At 50.8% G+C, this 23599-nt stretch overlaps 1 protein-coding gene across 3 annotated transcripts in view; it reads right to left on the reverse strand.

Moving 5' to 3' along the window:
- ZBTB47 (zinc finger and BTB domain containing 47) overlaps positions 1-17558 on the reverse strand; it is a 91448-nt gene extending 73890 nt beyond the window's left edge. For 2 of the 3 annotated variants that reach the window (XM_039527338.1, XM_039527335.1), the window contains exon 1: positions 17288-17521. In XM_039527338.1, the coding sequence (XP_039383272.1) occupies positions 17288-17290 (3 nt within the window). In that variant the 5' untranslated portion in view covers positions 17291-17521. Of the gene's footprint in view, positions 1-17287 lie in introns of all 3 variants that reach the window. The other variant, XM_039527337.1, reaches the window with a different exon arrangement.
- Between the last annotated feature and the right edge of the window lie 6041 nt (positions 17559-23599).

Raw genomic sequence — 23599 nt, forward strand, 5'->3', positions numbered from 1 at the left:
AGGCCAAAGACTCAATGAGCCACGGAATCTGATCCCGCTTAGCCACAGACGTGGTCCCTCCAGATCAGTGCTGAAACACACTTGTTTTGTGAAGAGGAGATTTCCGTCTCCAGCACTATCAGTTTGCCACCTCTCCCCATGGCAGCGCGGTATGGTCTGAAAGGTGTTATTCACCCTCGTCTGGGGCGACCTGGCTAACTCATTCACGGATGCAGCAATCCCAGCCTCATGAGAAACCTGTCATACCACACCCACTACACTAACTACCACACACATTTCTGCCCTGTGGAGAATTGTGAGGCCTGTGCAGGCTCCTAAGTGAGGATGGCCAACGTGCTGCTGAGCCCAGGTTCTGGATACTGCTAGGTGAACAGGAGGGGTGTTATTATAATGGTGTGTGAGGCACATAAGTAGCTGGGGGAAGTGAGGGGTGGAGGTGGCTGTGTCTGGTGTGGGCGCAGGGATGGGGGCGGGGGGAAAAACCACCTCAACCCACAGAGTCGGTTTGTTTAAATTCTGCTTTCAAAAGGGACGATGGACCAGTGGGCCACAAGTAGGAACGGACTGGCACATCTCTGTTCACGGGATCCCTGGCCTCAAAGCTCCAGGATGCAGGAGAGCATCTAAACCAGGCCGCTCCCTTCCTCCTACCACAGGAAAGTTCTAGAACAGAGGCCGCTGTCAACGAAGCCACAATTATCCGTCTGGGTATGTTATTCAGAACACAGCCAGCCAGGGCTGTATAATACTGAGGGGCTGCAGTTACAGGAGGACAGACCAGTTTGGGGTCTGCAGACTGAATGAGACTCCCTCAGACTGCAGTCTGCAGGTGGGGACGGGTCACCAGTCCAGCAATCTAGGCCTCAGTTTCCCCATCTGCAAACGGAGCTAATACTTCCCGTCTCCTATCCATCATCTACCTTGAGTTGTCAGCTCCTTGGGGCAAGGACCCTCTTTTAGTCCTGCATTTATACGGTGCTGAGCACAAGGTCTAGGCTCCTAGATACTGCAGGAATGAAAAACAAGGGCCTGTCACGTGCTCTGCATGTGTGCAACACCTGGCACAATGGGGGCCTTAAGGTGCTGCTGGAAGAACATTCGCTCCCTCCACGGAATAGTTTGGGAGATCCTGTTTTGTTGCCCAGGCCACGTAAAGCTGGATAAACGTCCCTCTAGCGGCCATCACCACAGGATTTCTGAAGGCTGGGGACACGCAGGGGTTAAGCCCTCAAGTTATTTCTCAGGCTGTAAATGCAGGGCGGGGCTGGGCATGGTTCATCCCAGGGGGGAGACATCTGGTCGTACTGTCCTGGGAGGCTTTTCCAGTATGATCCAACAACACTAACAAGGTGGCTGTGGGTGGGCAGCACTTGACTATGTTACTGGGAGCTGAAAGTCCTGGGAAGGGAACGAGCCACGTTTTCCCCCCAGGCTTTTTAGGTGTTAAGCGGAGAGGGCATTTCCCGCCCTCTGCCCGTGGAAGCTGCACGGCTCCCCAAGCCTTCTCATAACTGATCCAGCAGGTCCCCCTCTTGGAGAGGCCAGCGGTAAAGAGAGACTGAGAAGGCGGGAGCAGCAGCTGGACTGGGCAGGGGAGACTGAGCTCAGATGGCAGCCCCCATGCAGCCAGAGCAGAAAGGCGAGAGGCCACAGACATCTTGGGCGGGGGGACGACGCCGGCTCCCGGCGAGCAGTAGAGGAAAGAGCTGCACCAGCAAGTACTGTAATTCTTCTATAGGAACGTGGAGGGGCAAAGGACCCTCCCTCTGCTCCAGGCCTGCACAAGCTGGAAGAGGGGGCCGCAGCCCATACACAGCAATGCTCTGCAGCCCGGCTCGTGTTGCCCCGCTGGGCCCCCTGCTGGAATCAGTGCTGTGACCCCTTTGCCCCCCAGACACAGGGGTTTGTAAGCAATGAATTCACAGTACCATGCACACGCTAGCTACACACCCATCCCATCCTAGCAGGGCAGAGCCGGTGTAGTGCCCAGCTAAAGCCCTGTCGTGGCAGGGAACCACGTACAGGAGCGGGAGGATGGGTCAGTGCTGGGGACTTTCCTCCAGGCTGCTGTGATGAACCCACTCTAGGGAGGGCTAGGAGTACGATCAATGCAAAGAGCAGGGCTGTGAGAAGTTCTAGCTCTTGCCACAACTGCAGCTCATGCAGCACAGATCCCAAAATAAGCCCTACAAGGAGCAGTGAAATGTACCTGACTGGCAGGGTCTGCCCAGGACTGAGCCAGCAGGAAGAGTTTCCCAAGCCCCAAGAAAGGGGAAATCCAGGCCCCGGGGCGTCCAACATCAGCACTAAGCTACAGGGGCCTGCAATGTACTTTGTAAAGAGAGCCAAAGTGACCATTAACCTTAAGCCACAGCAGCCGGAGTTCACTCACCAGTCATCTCTTCAGTACAAAAGGCTGCCCAGAAACACCCCGTCTGACAGAGATGCTCCCCACACAAGAGACTACGCCTCACATCAAGGGCTTCACATTTCTGCCCCCCTCCAGGCACCTGGCTGGGCTCTGGACCGGGCCTGTAGCTGGCTCTAGCTGGGACTCCTCGCTTGTCACGGGGAACGTACAAGAACTAAGAGTTCGTTTGGTGCTGAAACAGGCAACCCAAATCCCATTTGGCATCCCAAGGGATTTCTCCATGCCTGAGCAGAGGCAGCCTAGCCATTTCTCACACACACAAACATCGCTGGTACGTATCGGGCCCCCATCAGCACGGCACTGAGCCCCTCACACTCTTTAATGCATCCATCCTCACCACACCCCTGTGAAGCAGGGCAGTGTTACTGTCCCCATTGTGCAGATGGGGAACTAAGGCACAGAGAGGCTAAGTAACTTGCCCAAGGTCACACAGGAAGCCTTTGGCAGAGCAGGGGCTTGCAGCCACTCTCCCCAGTGCTAGGTGAGCACCCTAACCGGTGAGCTACCCTTCCTCTTCAGACAGGAGAGCTTCACAGCTCTACCTGAGGGCATTCAAACAGGCTCTGGCACGTCTCGAGAGTCAGTACCAAATCGCCGCCTCCCGTCCCGTGTGCGCCAGAGCAGCTTTCCATCTGGGGCTCACAACCCATCAGCAGGTTGGATGTCAACTGCCGCTGCTCTCTGTATCCTTGCGGGGTGGGGAGCCAGGGAATGATCCTGTGCCCAGTGCAGTGAGCTCAGCTGGGAGCAGAGATTCCCCGTTTTGGGAGCAGTCGCCACCATGGGTCAGACCCAGCTGCCACTGGAATCCGTGGCAGTGCTCCCATTGGAATCTGCGGCAGCGCTCCCATTAACGACAGCTCCCGTATACAACCCTTGGACAGCAAAGGGCCCCGGAAGCTGCCACTCAGATTTAAGGGGGTCGCACACAGCGGTCAGACCTCAACAGCCAGCGCTTTCGTTCCCCAGGATGTAAAGAGCCAAATGAGGGAGCAGCAGGGAAGGGCCCTGAACGCACTCAGTTATGGGAGCGTTAAATACGACTGCTATTAAGAAGCTGCGTTTGCTTCCAGGCTGTCGGAGGAACCTGGTTGGCTTCCGTGGGCTTTGGATCCGGCCGCTGGAGCGGAGTTCGGTGCTGAAGGAAGCTCAGTGACATGGGATGAACACGCTAGTCTACACGGGAGCTGCCCCCACTGTTACCATACCGGGGACATTTTAAGGGAGGAGGCCAGTATAGCCAGAGCCCTAAAGGTGCAGCAATCCCCCACTCATTCAGGGGCTCTCAGTCCAGAGGGGTCATGATCACCCTGCTCTCCCCTACTGCTAGCTGGGAGAGGGTTGAGAACCACGGGCTTCCTGGTATTCAGCGCTCCCTTTCCCCAAGTAACCCCCTCGGCTCTGTTGCATTCGAGGCCCGGATCCTGCCCCCACGGCGGGCAGTGGGAGTTTTGCCTTCCATGGCAAAAGGGCCAGTCCCTAACGGACTGAGAAAAAGCAGCGGAGGGAGATCAAGGGGGGAAATGAGGACAAAACCCAACACTCACTTCCCCCGCCTGGACCGTGAGCCAGGTGTCTGAGCGAGAGGCCGGCTCACCAACCATCCCTGACAGCAGGCGGGCCAAGGCCAGCGGGGGAGAGGCGACTGGAGGCCAGCCCCTCCCTCCTGGGCTGGGAAAGGACACGGGGCCAGGCCGCCCGCAGCTCTCTCACAGCCTGGGCAGAGTCAGGGAAGTCTCCAAAAGTCACACAGCTGGTTTGAAAACAACCCCGCTCCTCATACAGAGGCTGAGATTCTGGGTGTGCTGGCAGCAGCCACAGCACAAGCAGCCCTGGAGGAGCTGGGCAGAGTGCCTGCTCTGGGGAATCCCCTGCAGGGTTTTTACAGAGCCCGTGCACCCCAGCAGAGGAGAATCCTTCCCGCGCTCTTGCTGGGTACCTTGTAACGGGGGCCCAGATAGCAGCACGCTGAGGTGATGTCCAGACCCGATGCTCACCGCCATCCCCAGCCCATCACCCTATGAACGACCCCTGTGCTGATCAGCTGTTAGCAAGCCAACGCAGCACTGCTGGACGGTGCCCAACTGAGAACCCTGGAGACTCCTTGTCCCGCTAGGAACGTTACCTAGAGCTGCGCTCCTGTCTCTCCAAGAGAGGGACAGCTTGGTGGTTTGAGCATGGGCCTGCTGAACCCAGGGTTACGAGTTCAATCCTTGAGGGGGCCATTATAGGGATCTGGGCAAAAATCTGTCAGGGGGTTGAACTAGGTGACCTCCTGAAGTCACTTCTAACCCTCATAATCTGATTCTAAAGCAAAGATCACACAGAGCCTGCCTGCTTTCATTAGACACATGAACCACAGGCCAGCTTCAAGCAAAAGGCTCCTGACCCTGGAGCCAAGGGATGGGGTTTTGCAGCAAAACAACACTCATGTCCACAGAGTTTCAGCTCAAGAACCAGATTGAATTTTACTGCGAGATCTGTGAATTCAGTCAGGGGAAGAGGATGTGAGGCTAGAGGCTGCAAACACTTATGGAGCGAAACCCAAGGCCCATTCTTGCAAACCCCTGTTCTATTCAGGGTTTTATTATTTGTAGCAGGGTAGCACCTAGGACTCCCCAACAAGGGCCCGCTTGTGCCAGGCGCTGTACAGACATGTAATAAAGATGCCAGTCCCCACCCCACAATATTCAGCATGGAGGAGTCAGACTAGGGTGACCAGATAGTATATGTGAAAAATTGGGACGGGGCTGGGGGCGGGGTGGTAATAGGCGCCTGTATGAGAAAAAGCCCTGACTATTGGGACAATAAAAATCGGGACATCTGGTCACCCTAGGTCAAACAGCACATGACAGGGGGACAAGACCGGCAAAGGGGGCAGAGACAGACAAGTGGCTGAGCTAATGAAACAAAGTAAGTCTCAACTCACCACTTGCCTGACCAGTGGCCAAACAGATGCGATTCGTAGGCATCAGAGCCGAGGAAGGTTTTAAGGACGGGTTTAAAAGGAGGATAAGGCAGTGGCTTTTACAGATTTATGGTTCTTCTACTGCGCCCATCACCGAAGAATGTAATGGATTCCTGGAAGGCGCCTAAGTAGCATCTGTCACGTCGTGCAATCAACAAAGTCCTCAGTCAATGAGGTCCACATGGCTCTGCCTTTAACCTAGTGCCGGGATGAATTCCAACACGTTCATTTCGCGACAGGAAGATTGCGACGGCTGCATCGAGAGCTCGGCTCTCCCGGCAGATCAGTGCAGCATTATTAAGCCCAGATGCGTCTGAGCGCGAGGCAAGGGGCAGCGTGCGATGTTCTCCCTCACCAAGGCGAAACCGAATAAGTCACATTAAAGATGGCACTAACAGCACACACAGAGATAAGCATTGTCTAATCTACAGAGCTGCTGGCAGGCAAAGGAAGATCCTGGGCCCTCTGCCCAGTGTTGGAGAGGGGTCCATTTATTGCAGTGGCTTAAAAGCTGCATCCAGCTTACACTAAGAGCTTGTGGAGAACAGGGGAGCAGCACTCGTTGGCTGGGCTGTAATCAAAACCATGCAGGGCTGCTCAGCGGCTGGCGATCCTCCCTCCCCCTTTCTCCTAGCTGCAGTTTTTAGCTTCTCTATTTCTAGTCAAGCATTTTCCCTCTTTATGCCACAGGGGACAGACCTTTTCACAGCAGTCCCACAGCTTCCCAAACCATGACAATCTCCCGGCAGGGTCCATTAGGCACCAAAGCAGCCTCTGAGGCAGCAGAGCAAGACAGTGGACATGGAAGCATCAAAAGGATCAGAACATAATAGCCATACCGGATCGGGCTAAAGGTCCGTCTAGCCCAGTATCCTGTCTTCCGACAGTGGCCAGTGCCAGGTGCCCCACAGGGAATGAACAGAACAGGGCACTTATCAAGTGATCCATCCAGGAGTGACGGAAGCTCCCTAAAAGTGGGAGACCCACCGGTGCCCAAACCATGGGACCGACCCCCTTTGCCCGCAAGTCTCCGCCCTTGCACTGGACATTCCCCTCAAGGCCCCACCCCCATGCCACCCATTCCCCTGAGGCTTCTATCCCCCACCCCCAGCCCGGTCCCTTAGCCGGCTCTGTTCCAGCGCCCCTGCATCCATCCCATCATCCAGTCCCAGCTTCTGGCAGTCAAATGCTTAGGGACACCAAGAGCATGGGGATGCATCCGTGACCATGTTGGCTAATAGCCATCGATGGACCTTTCCCCCATGAATTTATCAAATTCTTTTTTGAACCCAGTTGTACTTTTGGTCTTAACAACATCCCCTGGCATCGGGTTCCACAGGTTGGCAGGGCGTGGTGTAAAGAAATACAGAAGCCTTTTGTTTTGTTTTCAACCTGCTGCCTATGAATGTCAGTGGATGACCCTGGTTCTTGTGTTAGGAGAAGGAGTAAATAACACTTCCTTATTCACCTTCTCCACACCAGGCAGGATTGTACAGGCCTGTATCATATCCCCCCTTAGTCGTCTCTTTTCCCAGATGAACAGTCCCAGTCTTTTTACCCTCTCCTCGGCAGGCTCCGCAGGCAGTAATGAGCAAATCTCTCCTGTGCTGCACCAGCGGCTCCCTCACGTCAGTGGAGCTGGGGCTGGAGTTCAGGACGACAGGGAAAATCCCCGTGGCCAGCAGCCCCCGAAACCCCCAGCCCAGACAGGCCAAGTGAGCGGCTATGCGTGTACAGCAAAGGCAATGCATGCAGGGAGCACATCGGATTTACTCCCAGGCCCGCTGCAGTCAGAGGCAGTCGTGCCGCTGGTCTCAGTGCGAACAGGAGCGGACTCCGACCACGCAGTGAATCGAGCCAGAGATTGAACCAGGACACCAGTGAAGAGACCGCGCTGCAGGTCTCAGCCCAGCCAGCCGGGCAAAGCAGGCTGGACCATGAGATGTACCGCAGCTGTAGCGAGCAGCCCTGCAGACTCCAAGATCCTGACTACACAAGGAGGGCTTGACCTATGTGGTTGTTACCAGTATTGCTGTGCCAGCAGAACCCTCTAGCGTGGACGCAGTTACACCAATGCAGCTTATGGTGAACTGGCCTAAGCTATCCGGATGTAACTGTGTCTACACTGGAGGGTTTTGACAGCATAGCTGTGTCAGTGAAAAGCCTCATGCACCTCTAACTAAACACTGCTTAAGTGTAGACTTGCCCTTGGTAAATCGAACCCTCCCTGCTGTCAGTGGGCCAGGAACGAGGTGAGCAGGACTGCCCCCTGCTGGGGAGGATGAGGGCCGTGTGCGCACAGCCCCGCCCCGATGGGGAGAATTTGGGCTTGGGCTGGAGCCTGGGCTCTGAAAAGCGAGAATGGGGGAGGCTCTTGGTGCCCGGGCTCCGGCTCAGATGGCTACACTGCTATCTGTAACCCCTGCAGCCCCCGCCCGAGTCAGCTGCCCCAGGCTCTGAGACCTGGCACCACACTGCCGTGTAGACGTACCGTGTGCATATGTGTGCGAAGCACTGGCCCCTCCTGAGGGAAACCAGAGCCCCGTGCACACACACAGGCACCTCAGCAAGGGGGAAGAGTTCATAAGCTCACTACCTGTCAGCAGGGAAATGGCTCTTTTCCCCCAAGGCTGGGATGTGAGAGAGGAAGGGGATTAAGACAAAACGTCCTCTCCAGCAGCCCAGCGGGCTTTAAACCAACAGAAGAGCCGACTTTCCCCTGTGGGACAACTGTACTCAGAGAAGGATGATGTGAAGGTAACGTCACTACACCTGCTCCCTGCAGCGCGTGTTAGTAAGGGTCTGTCAAGATTAGGACAAGGTGACACGAATTCCTTCCCAGAGTCTAGACGCTCTAGACTAACCTAAGTTACACTAGGTTTCACTCCGGTTGGCTCCGCAGAACCATCACAGAGCTGCAAGACAGCAAGCCACGGTCTGTTCTATTCATGCAGCTATAACGCCACCGGCTACTTTCCGGCTGCAGAACGGTTATCGCTGGGGATAACCGGGCTAGATAAGCCCTGCTGGGAGGCTGAGGTTCTTCCTGATGAATGGAGAAACCTCAGTCATCAGCTTTGATGGAATTTAAGCTTCCATTTAAAAAATGGTTTTCAGTATTATGGTTGCAAACAGAGGTTGACAAAGGTCACCGATGCCTACTAGCCTAGGGACTAAGATTACTAGCTGGGCGGGGGATAGAAAACTAGGCTGACACCCCTACTCCCAGAGCACCACACCCTCCTGCCTAAAGGAATTAAATCAAGTCTTGCCACGAAGCCCTGATTCAGCAATGCACTTAAGCAAACGCATAAGGGTGAGGTTTTCCAAGAGCACCCAAGTGATTTGGGCACATAAGCCCTATTGAAAGCCAATGTGACTTGTGCATCTAACTCACTTAGGCACTTTTGTAAACTCAACCAAGTTCTTTGCCTTAATTATGACACACTAGCATCAAACTTTCTATTTCATTTTTATCAAGAGGAACTTCTTGACAGGGCTGACTAGAAAACACCCATGAAAACAAAAAATTCAACTAAAAGAAAATGGAAAAAGATACACATTTTGGGGGAAAAATTTTAAGGATTCCTTTTTTCTGGCCAGCCGCCATCAACAAGCAGGAAAGGGGATTTATTGAAAATACGTGCTGAATATCACTGGTATTTCTAAGCATATATTCACACTGCAAGTGAAGGGGTGATTGTAGTACAGATAGATTAAAGCTAGCACAGTTGTGTCTAACAAGCAGGGTAACAAATGTAGCATAGACGCAGCAGCGTAGGATTCAGCATGGGCTAGCAGTTTGTACTCAAACTGGCTACATACTCTGGTTGCTGGCCCATGCTGCCATGTCTACATTATAATTGGTCCATGTGCTAGCTACATCAAAACCTACCTGTGCTCCAGTAAGATAGTCACTGGCAGTGTAAACATACCCTTAGTGGGCCCGCCACGCTATCAAGCTGGACGAATGTTGCACAACGGTGTTTGCTGCATACGTTAGCTGATGAATTCTGAGCCTAGACTAGGTTTGCTGAAAGCTACCTAGGGCAGAAAGGGACTCACTGAATCCGGTCCCCTGCTATTATCAGAATGGCCACACTGGGTCAGACCAATGGTCCACCAATCCCAGAATCCGGTCTTCTGACAGTGGCCAATGCCAGGTGCTTCGGATGGAATGAACAGAGCAGGTCATCATAGAGGGATCCATCCCCTGCTGTCCACGCCCAGCTTCTGGCAGTCAGAGGCTAGGGACACCTGGAGCACAGGGCTGTGACCATCTCGACTAATAGCCATTGATGGAACTATCCCCCATATACTTATCTAATTCTTTGTTCAGCCCCATTATAGTTTTGGCCATCACAACATCTCCTGGCAATGAGTTCCACAGGTTGACAGGCAGCTCCGTCATGTTATCATGTTCATGCAACTGATCCAGCTCCATCTTAAAACCAGTGAGGTTTCTTATCCCCACTGCTCCCACAGGGAAGCTGTTCACGGAACCTCACTCCTCTGATGGTTAGAAACCTTCTTCCGACTGCCAGACTCAGCAAACTCATAACCAGTTTATCCCCATTCGTTGTTGTGCCAGCACTGTCCTTTAGCGTACACAGCTCTTCTCCCTCCCATGTGCTCCCCTGCCCTGCCCTGCGATGTTTAGAGAGCCCAATCCTATCCCCTCTCTGCCTTCATTTTACAATTCTCCCTGCTGGGAAGGACGACAGTGATGTCCTGGGGTGCCCAATCCAGGGCTTCATTTTTCATATCAGCCACTGGCTAGTCAGGGTCTGAAATCTGAAAAAAGAAATGCCAGCCCCTCTAGTTACCAGCCTAAGGCGTTACAGTGGCTTATGGTGCAATTTATGCCAGGGACGGGAGGTAAAGGAGAGAAGTAGAGGCCATGGTAAGACTCAGTGCTCACTGTCTTCTTACAGAGCTGCTGACCACCAGTGAACTGAACGAAGGTGCCAATTCTGGCAGCACAGCAGCCCGGCTGTCTAGGAACGGGATCTCAAGCGGAGCAGGGTTGAGCCTGTTTGGTACGGGAATGAGACATGAAGCAGGAAGCGGCATCGGCGAGGCACTGCAGGAAGGAAACCCCATCCTGCTGTGTAATGATACAGGTCAATCTGTATTATGATATTGCCTATATAAGACCAGGGCTCCACAGATAGGAGTCGTACAGACATGTAACAAGAGACAGTCCTTACCCACCAAGGACTTCCAAGCTAAACAGACAGGACAGGCAAAGAGAAGGTGTAACTTGCCCAATGTCACAGCAGAACACGGCATTGCTGGGACTAGACTATGGATCTTTTGACTCCCAGCCAGATGCCCTACCCACTAGACCGTGCTGCTATTCACAGAGCTGCAGGGCAAAGGAGAGGAAATTCCTTCCTAACCCCCACCAGCAATGAGGCTTAACCACTCCTCTCACTAAGGAGTTATGCTGGGCTTGTCATTCTGGTATCCAAGAACCTTAACAAGACAAAAACGTTTCTTTAACGCACACGGCTCTCCCGTCCCTTCACTCCCAGGGTACAGAGACGAAATTGTTGGTTGGTTTTAAATTGCTGTTTATCATCATCACATTATTCAGTCCTTTTAAAACAAATGTTTAAACCACAGATTTAAAAAAAAAAAAAAAGAACTAGATACATTCATGGAGGATAGGTCCATCGATGGCTATTAGTCAGGATGGGCGGGGGTGATGTCCTTAGCCTGTTTGCCAAGAGCTGGGAATGGGTGACAGGGGATGGATAACTTGATGATTCCCTGTTCTGTTAATTCCCTCTGGGGCACCTGGCATTGGCCACTGTCGGAAGACAGGATACTGGGCTGGATGGACCTTTGGTCTGACCCAATATGGCCGTTCTTATTTTGTCTCCATGCATCAAAGGTTTGGACAAACCTAATTAGGGCTAGATGCCCGTTAATGCCGAGATCTCTTATCTGGTGTCTAAAATATACTATTCCAGAGCCACAAAATTGCTACAGTGGTGAAAGACTGAGCGCAGAACTTCCCAGACACACAGCTACCGCACAGAATTCATCAGGTAAAAGTATCTTGCCTGCACAGTTTCCATACAGCCTTTTGTCTCCTTCAGAACTTTCTATCCCAGAACGGGAATCTGTCTCAGCTACTGACACCATTTATCATCATTTTAATTTCACCTTGGCTGATGCTGCTCAGAGGACTGACTCATCCGTTTGCGAAGATCAACCAGAGTATTAATTAAAATTGGATACGTCTGTATGTGGGGACTGCATGTGCCCCTGGAGTGGAACCGAGTTAACCTAATAGGTACTTTCCACCTCTAGCTGCTGGGATCCAAAATCCAGCCTCCCAACTTGACTTTCTACCAAGGTATGCAAATCAGATTTCCCTTCACTTTGCAGAAGTATCTGGAAGATGAGCCAGTCCTCTCTCCAGCCCCTGCCAGTCAACGGGTTTAACAATTTTAGGAAGGCACATAAAAATCGAGTAACTTATTTTTTATTGCCACTGTCTAGCAAATTCAGCAACTTTGAAAGAGAGGCTTTAATCAGACTGGTTATTAATCTTCGCTCCATAGGGAAGGACAGACTGCTGCATGGTACTGGAAAAGACAATTTAAAAAAGCCTCTTACTGATTGCAATTAAGCACTCTGCACATCTGGCTAAGAGCATTTGCCCCAGGGCATCATTCCCCTGACCTCCTGTGAGCTCCTGCCAAACCGCAGTTCTGCAAAGGAGGTCCCTCCCCAATGTGCCACGCCCTTACCCCAAGGTTCGGTGTCACTTCTCTATTCCAGCCACTGTGGCTGTAAGCCAGCTGCTGTTCACTCCTTTACATATCCCTCAGCGTCTGGGTTTTCTGCTGCATGTGGTACAGGGCATATGCATAATAAATGGTGATGCTTTCCAGGCGCTATGTACTTCCAGTATGAGATGTGAACTAACCTTCCGAGCCCCTTTGCAAGTCAAATATAAACCCTCTCTCCCATTGTACAACTGGGGGAATGGAGGCACAGAGCAGCTAGGGTTCCACTCCTGCAAAGAACTCCAGCATGTGCTTAGCTCAGTGGTCCCCGAACTTTTTACCTCGCACCCAGCACCTTACCTGCGTGGCCGCAGCTGGGGGGGGGGGGGGGGCCCCGACAGGAGTAAGGAGGCTAAGGCTGGCGCCATGGCTGGAGGCGGGGGCAGAGCCGAGGCCTAAGCTGGCAGTTGGAGTCCCGGGGTGGCCGCCGGGGCCCGGAGTAGAGCAGAGCGGAGCTCCCTCCCTACGCCCATGGGGGCTGGCCCATGCCCCAGCCGTGTCCCGCCAAACGTTCCTCCATGCCCCCTCAAGGGGGGCACACCCCAGTTTGGGGACCTCTGGCTTAGCTATAAGTCTGTGAGCAGTGCCACTGACTCCAGCAAGAGTTTTGCTGGATAACGACCTTACTGACTTGAAGGAGTTAAAGGCAGGATCTGATCTCGGGAGTCCCTGACTCCCACTGCCCCCTGCTCAGACCAGATCCTGGTCATTTTTGCTACAAGAGAATTTCACACCTGAGTACAGTGAGTGGTACCCAGCTATGGCAGTGAAACCTTTTCTTTCCAAAGGCGGTTTCATGTGCTGAGAGCTTGCAGGGCTGGGGCCAGCTTCTCCCAGGACCCAATTCTGTTCCCATGGAAGCCAGGGGCAATACTCTCTCTGATTTCAATAGTGTAAACGCAAGGCCTCAGAGCTTTGGGCTTTTCACATCTTTCTTGCTCCACCAACAACTCACATGCATCACCCTTTCCAGGGGTCACATCTTCCTGGATCCTTAACTGCTGGATATAAATGGGCATCAGAAGATGCCTCATCAAGGCTGAAGTTGTTCAGGCAGGAGGAGGGGGAGGGGGAGAAAAGAATCTATAGATCACAAAGGGGGGGGGGGGAGATCCCTACAGACAATCCCTGTTTTCCCCAGCACCCGTTCTCCCCACACATACAGTATTTCAGCTCCAAGCATCAAAGAAAGTCAATAGGAGCTTTATCATAGACAGACAGATGAAGGATCAGACCCTAAACGCCACAACATTATGCTGTCATGTTCATCCTTCAGCTTAACTCATGCTGTCAGAGGGACTACTCGAGGGTAGAAGGCTACAGCACGTGCACAGGCAATTTGTGATACAAGTAACAGAGAGACGTGGGAGTTTCCCCATTTACTCTTGGCGTATAAGGCATGGCTGCATTTAAAACAAAACAAAAAACAAGAAAAAAGTTTATACATAAAGAGGAGAGAGACCAAGCGATGAACCCTTCCCATGTGCCCTTCTAAACTGACAAACTGAAATACAACAGCTCCAAAGACGGATTAGTTTTATCGTCTAGTGAGATACGGTGGATCACGTACACGCATTTCATGCGAGATGTTCAAAGAACGGCTGATGTTTTGACACATTCAGTTCATATGCAAAAAGGTTTATTCTCATTTTCCTTAAGCAGATCTTCTGTACCTTAATTCTGTATCTTAAAAATAACCAATATTTCATTTACTCACAAGCGACAATCTCCTCCATCTCTCATGCACTAGAAATTTCAAAGACAGCACCACGTTATTTTCGTAAACTACATTACATAGTTTTCCTATATGCAGGGGAATGGAAATATTGGGCTGTTTGACTTTTATTATTCCAGCATTTGCCTTACAACATCTGACTATGTGATAAACTTCTTGCAAAGAAAACAAAGATAAGCTGCATCTCTAAGGAAGCAAAAGATTGTACAAATCTGTTAGGTTACCTTTTGGGAACACACCAACAAAAGCGTGTTCCACTGCATTTACTACACCTCAAAACCAGATCCATCTGACTTGATCAATTGCAATAGTGGGAGTGCTACCAGCTGAATCATTTGCATTGCAGAAAGTTTTATTTCAGGTCCAGAAACATTACATTAAAAGGACATTAAGATTAAAAAAAAAAATCCTTCCCATAAAACAGCTTTCCTATGATACTTAATAATCTTGAGACCGGTTGGTCAGACAGTGAAACTCAACTGGCCAGTTTAACTTCCCGGTTCTCATGCACTTAGCTGGATCTGCCCTGTTTGGATGGCAAACTCTGCAGGGCGAATGCTTCAATCCAGACCAAGCCCGTGATCTGATCCGTGTGGCGGGGCCTAAGACCCACAAAGACTCCCATTCAAGCCAAGACTGCAGCATGAGTCCAAAACAGCTTCGCTCATTTCAGTTTATTAAAAAAAAAAAAGTCATAAATATTATTCTTATTTTTAGTGTAAAACTTCATGGGCACAAAGTCACCCGGCAGTGTTCCTCTAACCGCTGATCCTAAAGAGGCTACTGAATCTCACCAGGCCACTACTTAGGGTGACCAGATGTCCCGATTTTATAGGGACAGTCCCGATTTTTGGGTCTTTTTCTTATATAGGCTCCTACTACCTCCCACCTCCTGTCCCGATTTTTCACACTTGATGTCCCGATTTTATAGGGACAGTCCCGATTTTTGGGTCTTTTTCTTATATAGGCTCCTACTACCTCCCACCTCCTGTCTGATTTTTCACACCCTACTATCACTACTGCACTCCACCGTCAGTGGTAATTTTCAGTAAGCAAGGAATCAGGCACTCCAATTAGGCTTCTCCTGTCCACACGGAGTACAGTGTCTTACTCTGTACAGTGCCGAGCGCAATAGGGCCCTGTTCTTGGCTGGCTGCTCGGTGCTACTATAATACTAATAATGAACCAACCCTCCTACCCACCAACTTCAACGGAGCCCACCACTGACCACACAGCCCCTCTGTATGCAAGATCAGGGCCGTGGCGTGGGTCAGTGCGCTGCCGAGCAGGTTCAACGGCAGGCGTGTTAAGGGAAGCACTTGGCACATCGCAGTAATTATCTCACACACCCCAGAGCAGGGCCCCACTAATATGAAAATAACAACAACCTGGGCAAACCGAGCACTTTATTGCTATTTCCTAAAAGCTACTCAAATTGCCGGCTGTGTTATTATGGGCACGGTGCCATCGCTCTGGCAATAACACAAGAGTAGACTTTTACTGAAAGAGAGGGGGGAAAAGGAGCCAGAGAGTATTTGTTTGGCGAGATCCATGGATTATTGTCCTCATTCGTAGCAGATTTCCCGGAGAATACGCTGCTGAGCCCTCTTTAGATGAGGGGAACTGGATTTCTGTTTACATGTTTCAGTATTTAGTTGAAGGCCTGCGTTCTGCAAGGATAAGCCACCCAGCTGCAAAAGTCTGCACCTCAAGCATGTCACCACAACGGGGCCGGCACCTAAGCCCCTCGCAAACCCTGAACTCCCACCAACCTCAAAGGAAGTTCGTTGCTGCTCAGACTGGGCCCAAATCCGCAATCCCAGCAACCCCAATCAAAACGGCCCAGCCTAAGTCAATGCAGCTATCGACACGGATCCATACAGCACCACTCGTGGGATAAATGCCTATACATATTCATATACATCCGCGATTTGATTCCGATTTCACTGACACCACCGCGCTCCCACCAACTTCCCTGTGCTGATTTGCACCGGCGTGAAGGCAGAATGAAGCCCTCAAGTCAGCCATTATGGAACAACATATTAGATTCGAACCTCGCATCAACTTGCAAAATCAGACACGAATGGAAAGTGAAATGCACTGCATGACACTGGGATATATGTAAACCCAAATTCAACTTCATACATTCCACCCCTGGCACAGTATTCACGCCCCTCTTGCTATCCAGATCAGGGCAGCAAACCTCTGGCCTTCAGGGCTTTAAATCTCAAACACTTTCGCAGATGCACTGTGAGGAAAGATAAGAGAACTTTCCCCAGCACTTAGGACTTGGATGGGAAAATGCTAACCACGTATGAAGGGGATGGAGCAGGGAAGAAAGTTGTCTAAAGGAGGGCACCGTCTGGAAGGGGTGGAGGCGCAGGGGGAGCTGCTGATGAATGAGTTCTCCATTGGAGTGTTAAGCACAAAGGGAAAAAATAAATCCAACTTCAATATTTTCCACATTCCAGACAACGAGCTCTGACACCTGCAGGTAAGACCCCCCCTTAGCCAGAGACAGCAACTGTTGGCAGCCACCTCCAATGGTGTCTAAAACAGTCCCCGTCCCCCCCCCGCTTCGATTCCTGCCCTTGAGCAGAAACCTGGCCCCTTTCCCCCAGGCCCAACCCCTTCCCCTCATTTGCTCACATCTGCAATGCAAGTTCCACCACCTCCCCTCTCCTGCAGGGGAGGGGGGAGAACCCAGTACAAACTTGCTCCTTCTTACAAATAAATCCAGCGGAAAAATAACAACCCAGCCCAAGTCTCACTCCCAAACAGCTGCCCTTTCTAATTCAAGATCCTAAGCGCGGGGGGGGAGAGTGTCATTATTTTTATGGCACCCACCTACAAACAAAATTCTCAGCGCTGCGGGGGGAGGGAAGAGAGCAGCGGGGCATAAAAAAAAATCAACTTGTAATTAAAATGCTTGGATTGTGACCTAATCCTTTGCAAAGGCATCAGCCTGCTATGAAGGAATTTTAACTCTTTGCATGCAGCCAGACAGCTATTGTTGCTCCAGCTGCATTCCTACTTTGCAAATCCACTTTCAAAATGCAGAGATGCACCGCTCTTCGCATCGTTTTTCCAAACCGCCCAGAAATAGCTCACTCCCCTCCAACCCTGCCTCTTTATAGTGTGCATAGATCTGTCTTGCCCCTCACACAATCTGTGGATGCAGCATGCACATAAAATAAACCATGCATCTCTTTTTAGCCCTCCCCAACCCCCTTCCCCCCGCGTGGTTGCAATTATTTAGGCAAGTTTCAGAGGCCTTTGCAAAGTCTGCAAAGCCCTGGGAGAAATCAACAAGAGGAAGAATCAGAGAAATGAAAGGTTTGCAGCTCTACCATTTTGATGCAAGGGTCTCAGCTCAAAGGAGTCCTGATCCTCCCCAGCTTGCATGGGATTTTTGCTCTCCATGAAAATGTTGGGTTGGGTGTTTTTAATTTTTTTCCCCCTTCTCCTTTCCTCTGCTGCAATCCCCCCTGCTGTGCTCTCTGCCCCGCTTGTGTGTCTGTGCAGCTGCAGCTCTCACATCCCCCTGCTTCTTCACCTCATCCTCATCCTGCCATCGCCATGTTAGCCCTTTAGGAAGAGGGAGGAATGCAGAGCAGAGGCTCCTGCTGCTGCCAGAGCCCAGGGGCTGCTGATTGGAGCCGCCGCATCAGATGGGGCTGTGTCTGGGCCTTTAAAGAGACAGGGCACTTATTCTGCTGGCTCTGTCACACTCACCCCACCCCCCCACCACACACACTCTTCTCTTTCTCTTGTACCTGGCACTTATGCCTCTGACACACACACACCTCTCTGACCTACCCTCACTGCACACATCTGTCAGCTCACAAACCCCTGTGAGCACAGCTGACGCACACATGGATCTGACACAGGTACCCCCATGAACACAACACACACACACACATCTGATACAGGTACTCCTCTGAACACAGCTGACACACATACACATCTGACACAGCTACCCCTCTGAACACAGCTCACACACACACACATCTGACACAGGTACCCCTCTGAACACAGCTCACACACACACACACACACACACACACACACCTGACACACCTCACATACATGCCTCTGATACACACACACATACAGGAGGCAGACAGTTCAATCCAATGAGACTCTAATGGCAAGACAAACTCTACGTCTGCTGCCAAAATATAAGAAAATGTCCGGCCCCTCCGAAGAGAGGACACACAGTCCTTGGGGCATGATCCCCTGAGCCCATCTGGCAGTACTGCTCCAGATCCCCATGCCACCTCGGCCATCTCTCTCCCTCTCCCAAGGCCAGGCCCATTGCCTGGTGATAAGAGGCCTTAAGATTGAGGAAAACCTCTTTCTCACCCATGTATGTCTCTTGGTCTCCAGCTCTCCTTGGGCCCACTGATTGCACCACCATTCCCCTCAGGCCTCCGAGTGGACTTTGTGCCTCCCACTGTCCACTTCTAGGTTCCAGTCACCGAGGCCTTAGTTGGCATGAGTCTGACCTGGCTTTGAATATTGCTGCAGGGATGTGGGTCTGCTGCTGTGATAGACTTCGCCGCAGGGCTCTGCCACAGCCCAGCTTCTTGGCTTCCATTTGTTCTGTGCTAGCTGCTCTCATCTCTTGAGCAGTTTCCAGTTTCTTTCACTGAGGTTGTTTGCTCCATGGGCTGGGAGATTAGTGAGGAGATACTGGAATGGGTGATGCTTTGACTTGGCTTTAACTTCCTGTGCACAGCTCGCTGTCTCTGGTACTTACACCACAGTAGAGGAGCACCTCAGATTTTACTGTGTGCATCCTCATACCATCCCTGTGAGGCAGGCCAGGGCTGTTATCCCCATTTCACAGATGAAATTAAAATTAAATTTCCACTAGGAGGGCGGTGAAGCACTGGAATGGGTTACCTAGAGAGGTGGTGGAATCTCCGTCCTTAGCGGTTTTAAGGCCCGGCTTGACAAAGCCCTGGCTGGGATGATTTAGCTGGGGATTGGTCCTGCTTTGAGCAGGGGGTTGGACTAGATGACCTCCTGAGGTCCCTTCCAACCCTGAGATTCTGTGATTCAGCTCAGACCTTCAGAGGGTTAGCACAAGCAGGCTTTAATCTGAGCAATACTGTGGAACCCATTTCCTGGATGAAAAGTAAGGCACAGGGTTTGACCTCTTTGTATTGGTAAAAGATCTGACTGCATCTCCTGCGAGAGAATGAGAGTCCTGGGACTTGATTCTTCACTGCCGTGTGTGTGTCGCTATTCACACCAGTGCAGAACGAGTGAAAAGTGCCACCATTCTGATCTGAGCATTGTGTGTTCACCTTATATTGGCTGAAATGACTGCACAAGGTGTAGGGGGAACGGACACTAACGTCCTGGCCAAATCACATCCTGCCCTCCTAACATTTTCCCTGCTCTTCCACTGGACGCCATTTCCTTGACTTCCTCACTTCTTGATTACACTGCAGCTGCATATCCACGGTGGTTGAAACAATCTTTCTATTATTATCATTTTTATTACCATAGCCCCAGTGTGCTAGGTGCTGTACAAACAGAGTGGGAGACAGTCCCTACCCTGAAGAGTTTACAATCTAAACAGACAGGGTAAGAGGGGAAATGGAGACACATACAGATGAAGTGATTTGCCAAAATCGTACACCTGCTCCGGTACCCAAGCTGCGAGACCAATCCCTGACTTCACTCATGAGGCTATTGCTGCTCTTAATTAGTAAACATGTATAAAGGGCTTTGAGATCCTCAGAGGGGGAATGCTGTAGATACACCAAATATTGTAACAGGAAGCGCTCTGGTCACTCTGCATTGCTAACAAGGCTTGCAGAGGGAGTGCCTTTTTTACTGGCAGTCATGGGGCAGAGGCATGTGGGCTTTCAGTCACTTCTTGCTTGTTATATTGGCTGTCGGTATCCCTGCAAATGCAGCTTTGAGTGCACCTGCTAATTACAAAAGGCCAGCAGTGACTTTGTGTAACAAGATTTAGAGCACGTCTCCGAGGATACGCTCACTCACTTCCCCCCTCATCTCATTCCCAAAGTCGGAGGTGGATTTTTTTTTTTATTTTGTATCGCTTGTTCTGCTCTAATTTGCATGAGACTGAGTGGGTGGTGGGAATTTTTTTCTTTTTATTATTGTCATCTTTCAAAGGGAACGCGTTATGAAAGCAGATTTTATCCTGCTTTCTCTGGAAAGTGGGTTGTAAATATTCATATGCAGAGATCCTGCATCCAAAGACTGAGGAAATGAACAGCATTGAAATGACATGGGGCCCAACTCTGCCCCTTGGTTACATGCACTCATTGATCTCAGCACATAACCTAAGGCTGAATTTGGCCCTTAGTGAACCACTCGTGCACCCCCTGCAGTCTGCCATGAAGAAACCTGCCTGGCCACTGGTGCACATTAGAGCAACCTCAGGGCTGCTCTAATTTATGCTATACGTCCCAGGGGACAGCTGTAATGCAATGCATGCCAGCCATACCTCCAACAGGTCTGCAAGCACAGCTGTTACAGGTGCTGGGAGCAATATAAAGCATTGTTAGGGCCTGGTTCTTGATTACACTATGTCTTTCCACCTGTATCTTAGTTCCCTGCTCTCCTAGAAGCTCTGCTCTGCCATCCTCATACTGGCAAAATTCCCATTTCTTCAGTGGGATCTTGCCTGGTGTACGGTCTGCAGTTCGGGGCCTCTTGGGAGCAAGCTCAGGGAAGAATCCAAACCAACATCACATTCACCAAAGGGGATTGCAGGCTGCGAAGGGTCACGTGCGTGGGTACAAAACAAACTGCAGGCAAATCTGCTTGATCATCTGAGCAAGGGCAAAGGAGTTCACTTAACCCCGCCCCCCAACTGCTCACAGTTACAGCCTGGTCTTCCCATAGCTAAAACACCCAGTAGATCTAGGACAGAGCGTTAAAGAAATTGCTGCAACTCAATAGGACGTTGTTAATAACACAGGCAGCAGGAGCTGGAAGAGGCTATCTAGGCTAACATGCTTGCCCGCTATTTGCTTTATCACAGTCCCACCTTCCTGTCTTGTTTGAACCACACCCTTCTCCTGACACAAACACGCTTACGTCTTGCACTTGCTTAGATTCTGCTTTGCTTGTCCTGGGCAGTAACTTCTTCCAGATGTGTTACTCTTTACATAATATCATTCGAGCCACGGCCCGTACTTATTGTTTCCTGATTTAATTTATGATGTCCCTTTGGTTTTTTAACTCTGCTCCAGTGGGGAAAAAAATATATCCCCATTGGCTTTCACCATTCAGAAAACTTTATCGAGTCCTCCAATGAGAAATAGTTTGAACACATGCAGCAGCTTTCACTGTGGGAAAAAAAAATCCAAAGTGCTTTGAAAAGCTACATACAGACACATCACTGAAATGCAGCCACCTCTGGGGTGTAAGGTGGCAGCCAAGTAGCACAAGTGGTGGTGAGGGAAAGTGTGAATGGTGCATGAGCCACAAGGGAATCCAGTTCATTCTGCCATGGCTATATGAGCTCTATAGGCTACACTACACAGCCAGTCCAGGGTGGAGTGGAATCCAACAAAATAATTCTCTTTGATTGGAAAGCAGGTGGCTACAGCAAATACAAAGGAAGATGCAGTTCCTGCCCTGAAGAGTTTTCATTCTTTAAGCATAAAATTATCAGGCATTCACACTTTACAATGATGCAACCCATCTGCTTTGATCCACTGGCGTTAGGCATATTAGAAGACCACCACCAGGTTACGGCCCTGCCTGCCACCATCTTTTTCTGAGCAATGGGACCATCAGAACATGCATTCTGCCGGGGTCTGATGCGCTGGCTGGGCCATGGGCTTATTTTGCCTTATGCCCTTGCACCACTGGTTGAGTCCCTTCAGGTTTTCCATGCATGGATGTGGCCTGTGCAGAGCTCATAAGCGAGCCCTGTGCTCAGTCTGGTGAGGCTCTGAGAAAGGGGAGTCGCAGCCCAGCATGGAGAATCAAGAGAGCTTTGTTCTGTTCCTGGCGGGCTGATACTCTGGCCAAGTCACCGGCGAATGCGCACTTCCCTCTCTCTGAAATGATGGCTTAATTCGTTACAGTCCCTACAGCTCATGGGGATCCTCAGGGGAGAAGGGCAAAGCACTGGGATAAATGATGCAGCCCTGCTGAGTTATTCAAAGTCCTGTAGGGTGTTGCTGAGATAGACTCAGGACAAGTCCACCTCTATAGTCTAAGGCCTACGTTTATAATGGCCTCTTCCTCCCTTCCCCAGCTTCCTACCCAGGGGTACGGAAAGCAGCTGCCTCCGAGGCCATTGCCAAGGCTGGTTCCCAGGGGTCTGATGCCCCATCTGCACAGAGAACACGCCCACGTCCTGGAAAGGTGTCCAAGGACCTGGTGATTCCCGGTGACACTGTCTGACACAGCTGGGTTACCTGAATCTGTTTTCAGAATCAGGCTCTGGAAAGCTGTTTCAAGCCACAGCCTCGTTCCCTGGGCAGTCAGGCCTGCAAGCGGCTGGTGCTGTTCTCCCCCTCCTGAGCACGCAGACGAGGGGGAGTTATCGCCAATGTTTGTACAAACTGAAAGATTATGGCCCGAGCCCGGGAAGAAGATGTCATTGCAATCTGAAAGGTTGCCATGAATGTCAAGTCTGTCCTCCCCCTGCTGCTAATCACAGCTCAGGCTGGCCCAGACTCTTGCTGTTTGAATGGGCAGCAGTGACCTCCCAACCCTGCAGGAGTCATATCTTTATTGTAGGGGTTTATCCTGCATCCATCAACGTAGGATCTGAGCGCCTTGCACATAAAATTGAGTGATGTCCCCAGCGGATTCCATGGAGTCTCAAATGACTACATGCATCCCACGAAGTGGGTATTCACCCACGAAAGCTCATGCTCCAAAACTTCTGTTAGTCTATAAGGTGCCACAGGACTCTTTGCTGCTTTTACAGATCCAGACTAACACGGCTACCCCTCTGATACATGGAGTCTCAGACACTGCTCCCTTTCTGGGGTGAAAACTGCTAGGGGAGAGGTTTTATTTTTGGAAGGGGAGAGTCATTGGTGGAACAGCCTGATTCTCAGACGCACTGAGCACCCATGACTACACTCAATGCCCATTGGAGTTGGAGGTGCTCAGGAGCTCTGATTTAGTTGGAAGCAGCTGTCATGTCTACATCATCGTGCCTGCCAGCTGGTGGCCAGAGACTGGGGCGGAAGTATCCAATAACGGGTTGGATTTATTGAAGGCTTTTTAGGATTGCAGGTTCTCTTTTCTAGTCGAAGAGTTTTTAATGATTGTTTTTTACCCTGAGAAGCCAAGTTCAGGAAGCACAGGTCTGCCTTTGGGCATTCAAATCTACAGGTCACAGCGAGGGGACGAGCCGAATTAGTTGAAAAATGGGAAAGTTTCTTGCTAAAATTTTGGGTCTTCTTTTTTGCTCCATTGAAAAACTTCTGCATTGGAAATTTTTCAGTTATCAGTAAGTCCAGACTCTGAGGAGCCAAACAAAGACGCAACAGCTGGAAGTTGAAGCTAGGCACATTCAGACGGGAAAGAAGGTGTACATTTTAAGTGAGGGTAATTAACCATTAGAACAACTTATCAAGGGTTGTGATGGATTCTTCTTCACCGGGGATTTGAAAATCAGGATTGGCTGTTTTTTGAAAGATCTG

This window comes from Mauremys reevesii, linkage group 2 (assembly GCF_016161935.1).
Source record: "Mauremys reevesii isolate NIE-2019 linkage group 2, ASM1616193v1, whole genome shotgun sequence".
NCBI classification, from domain to species: domain Eukaryota; kingdom Metazoa; phylum Chordata; order Testudines; family Geoemydidae; genus Mauremys; species Mauremys reevesii.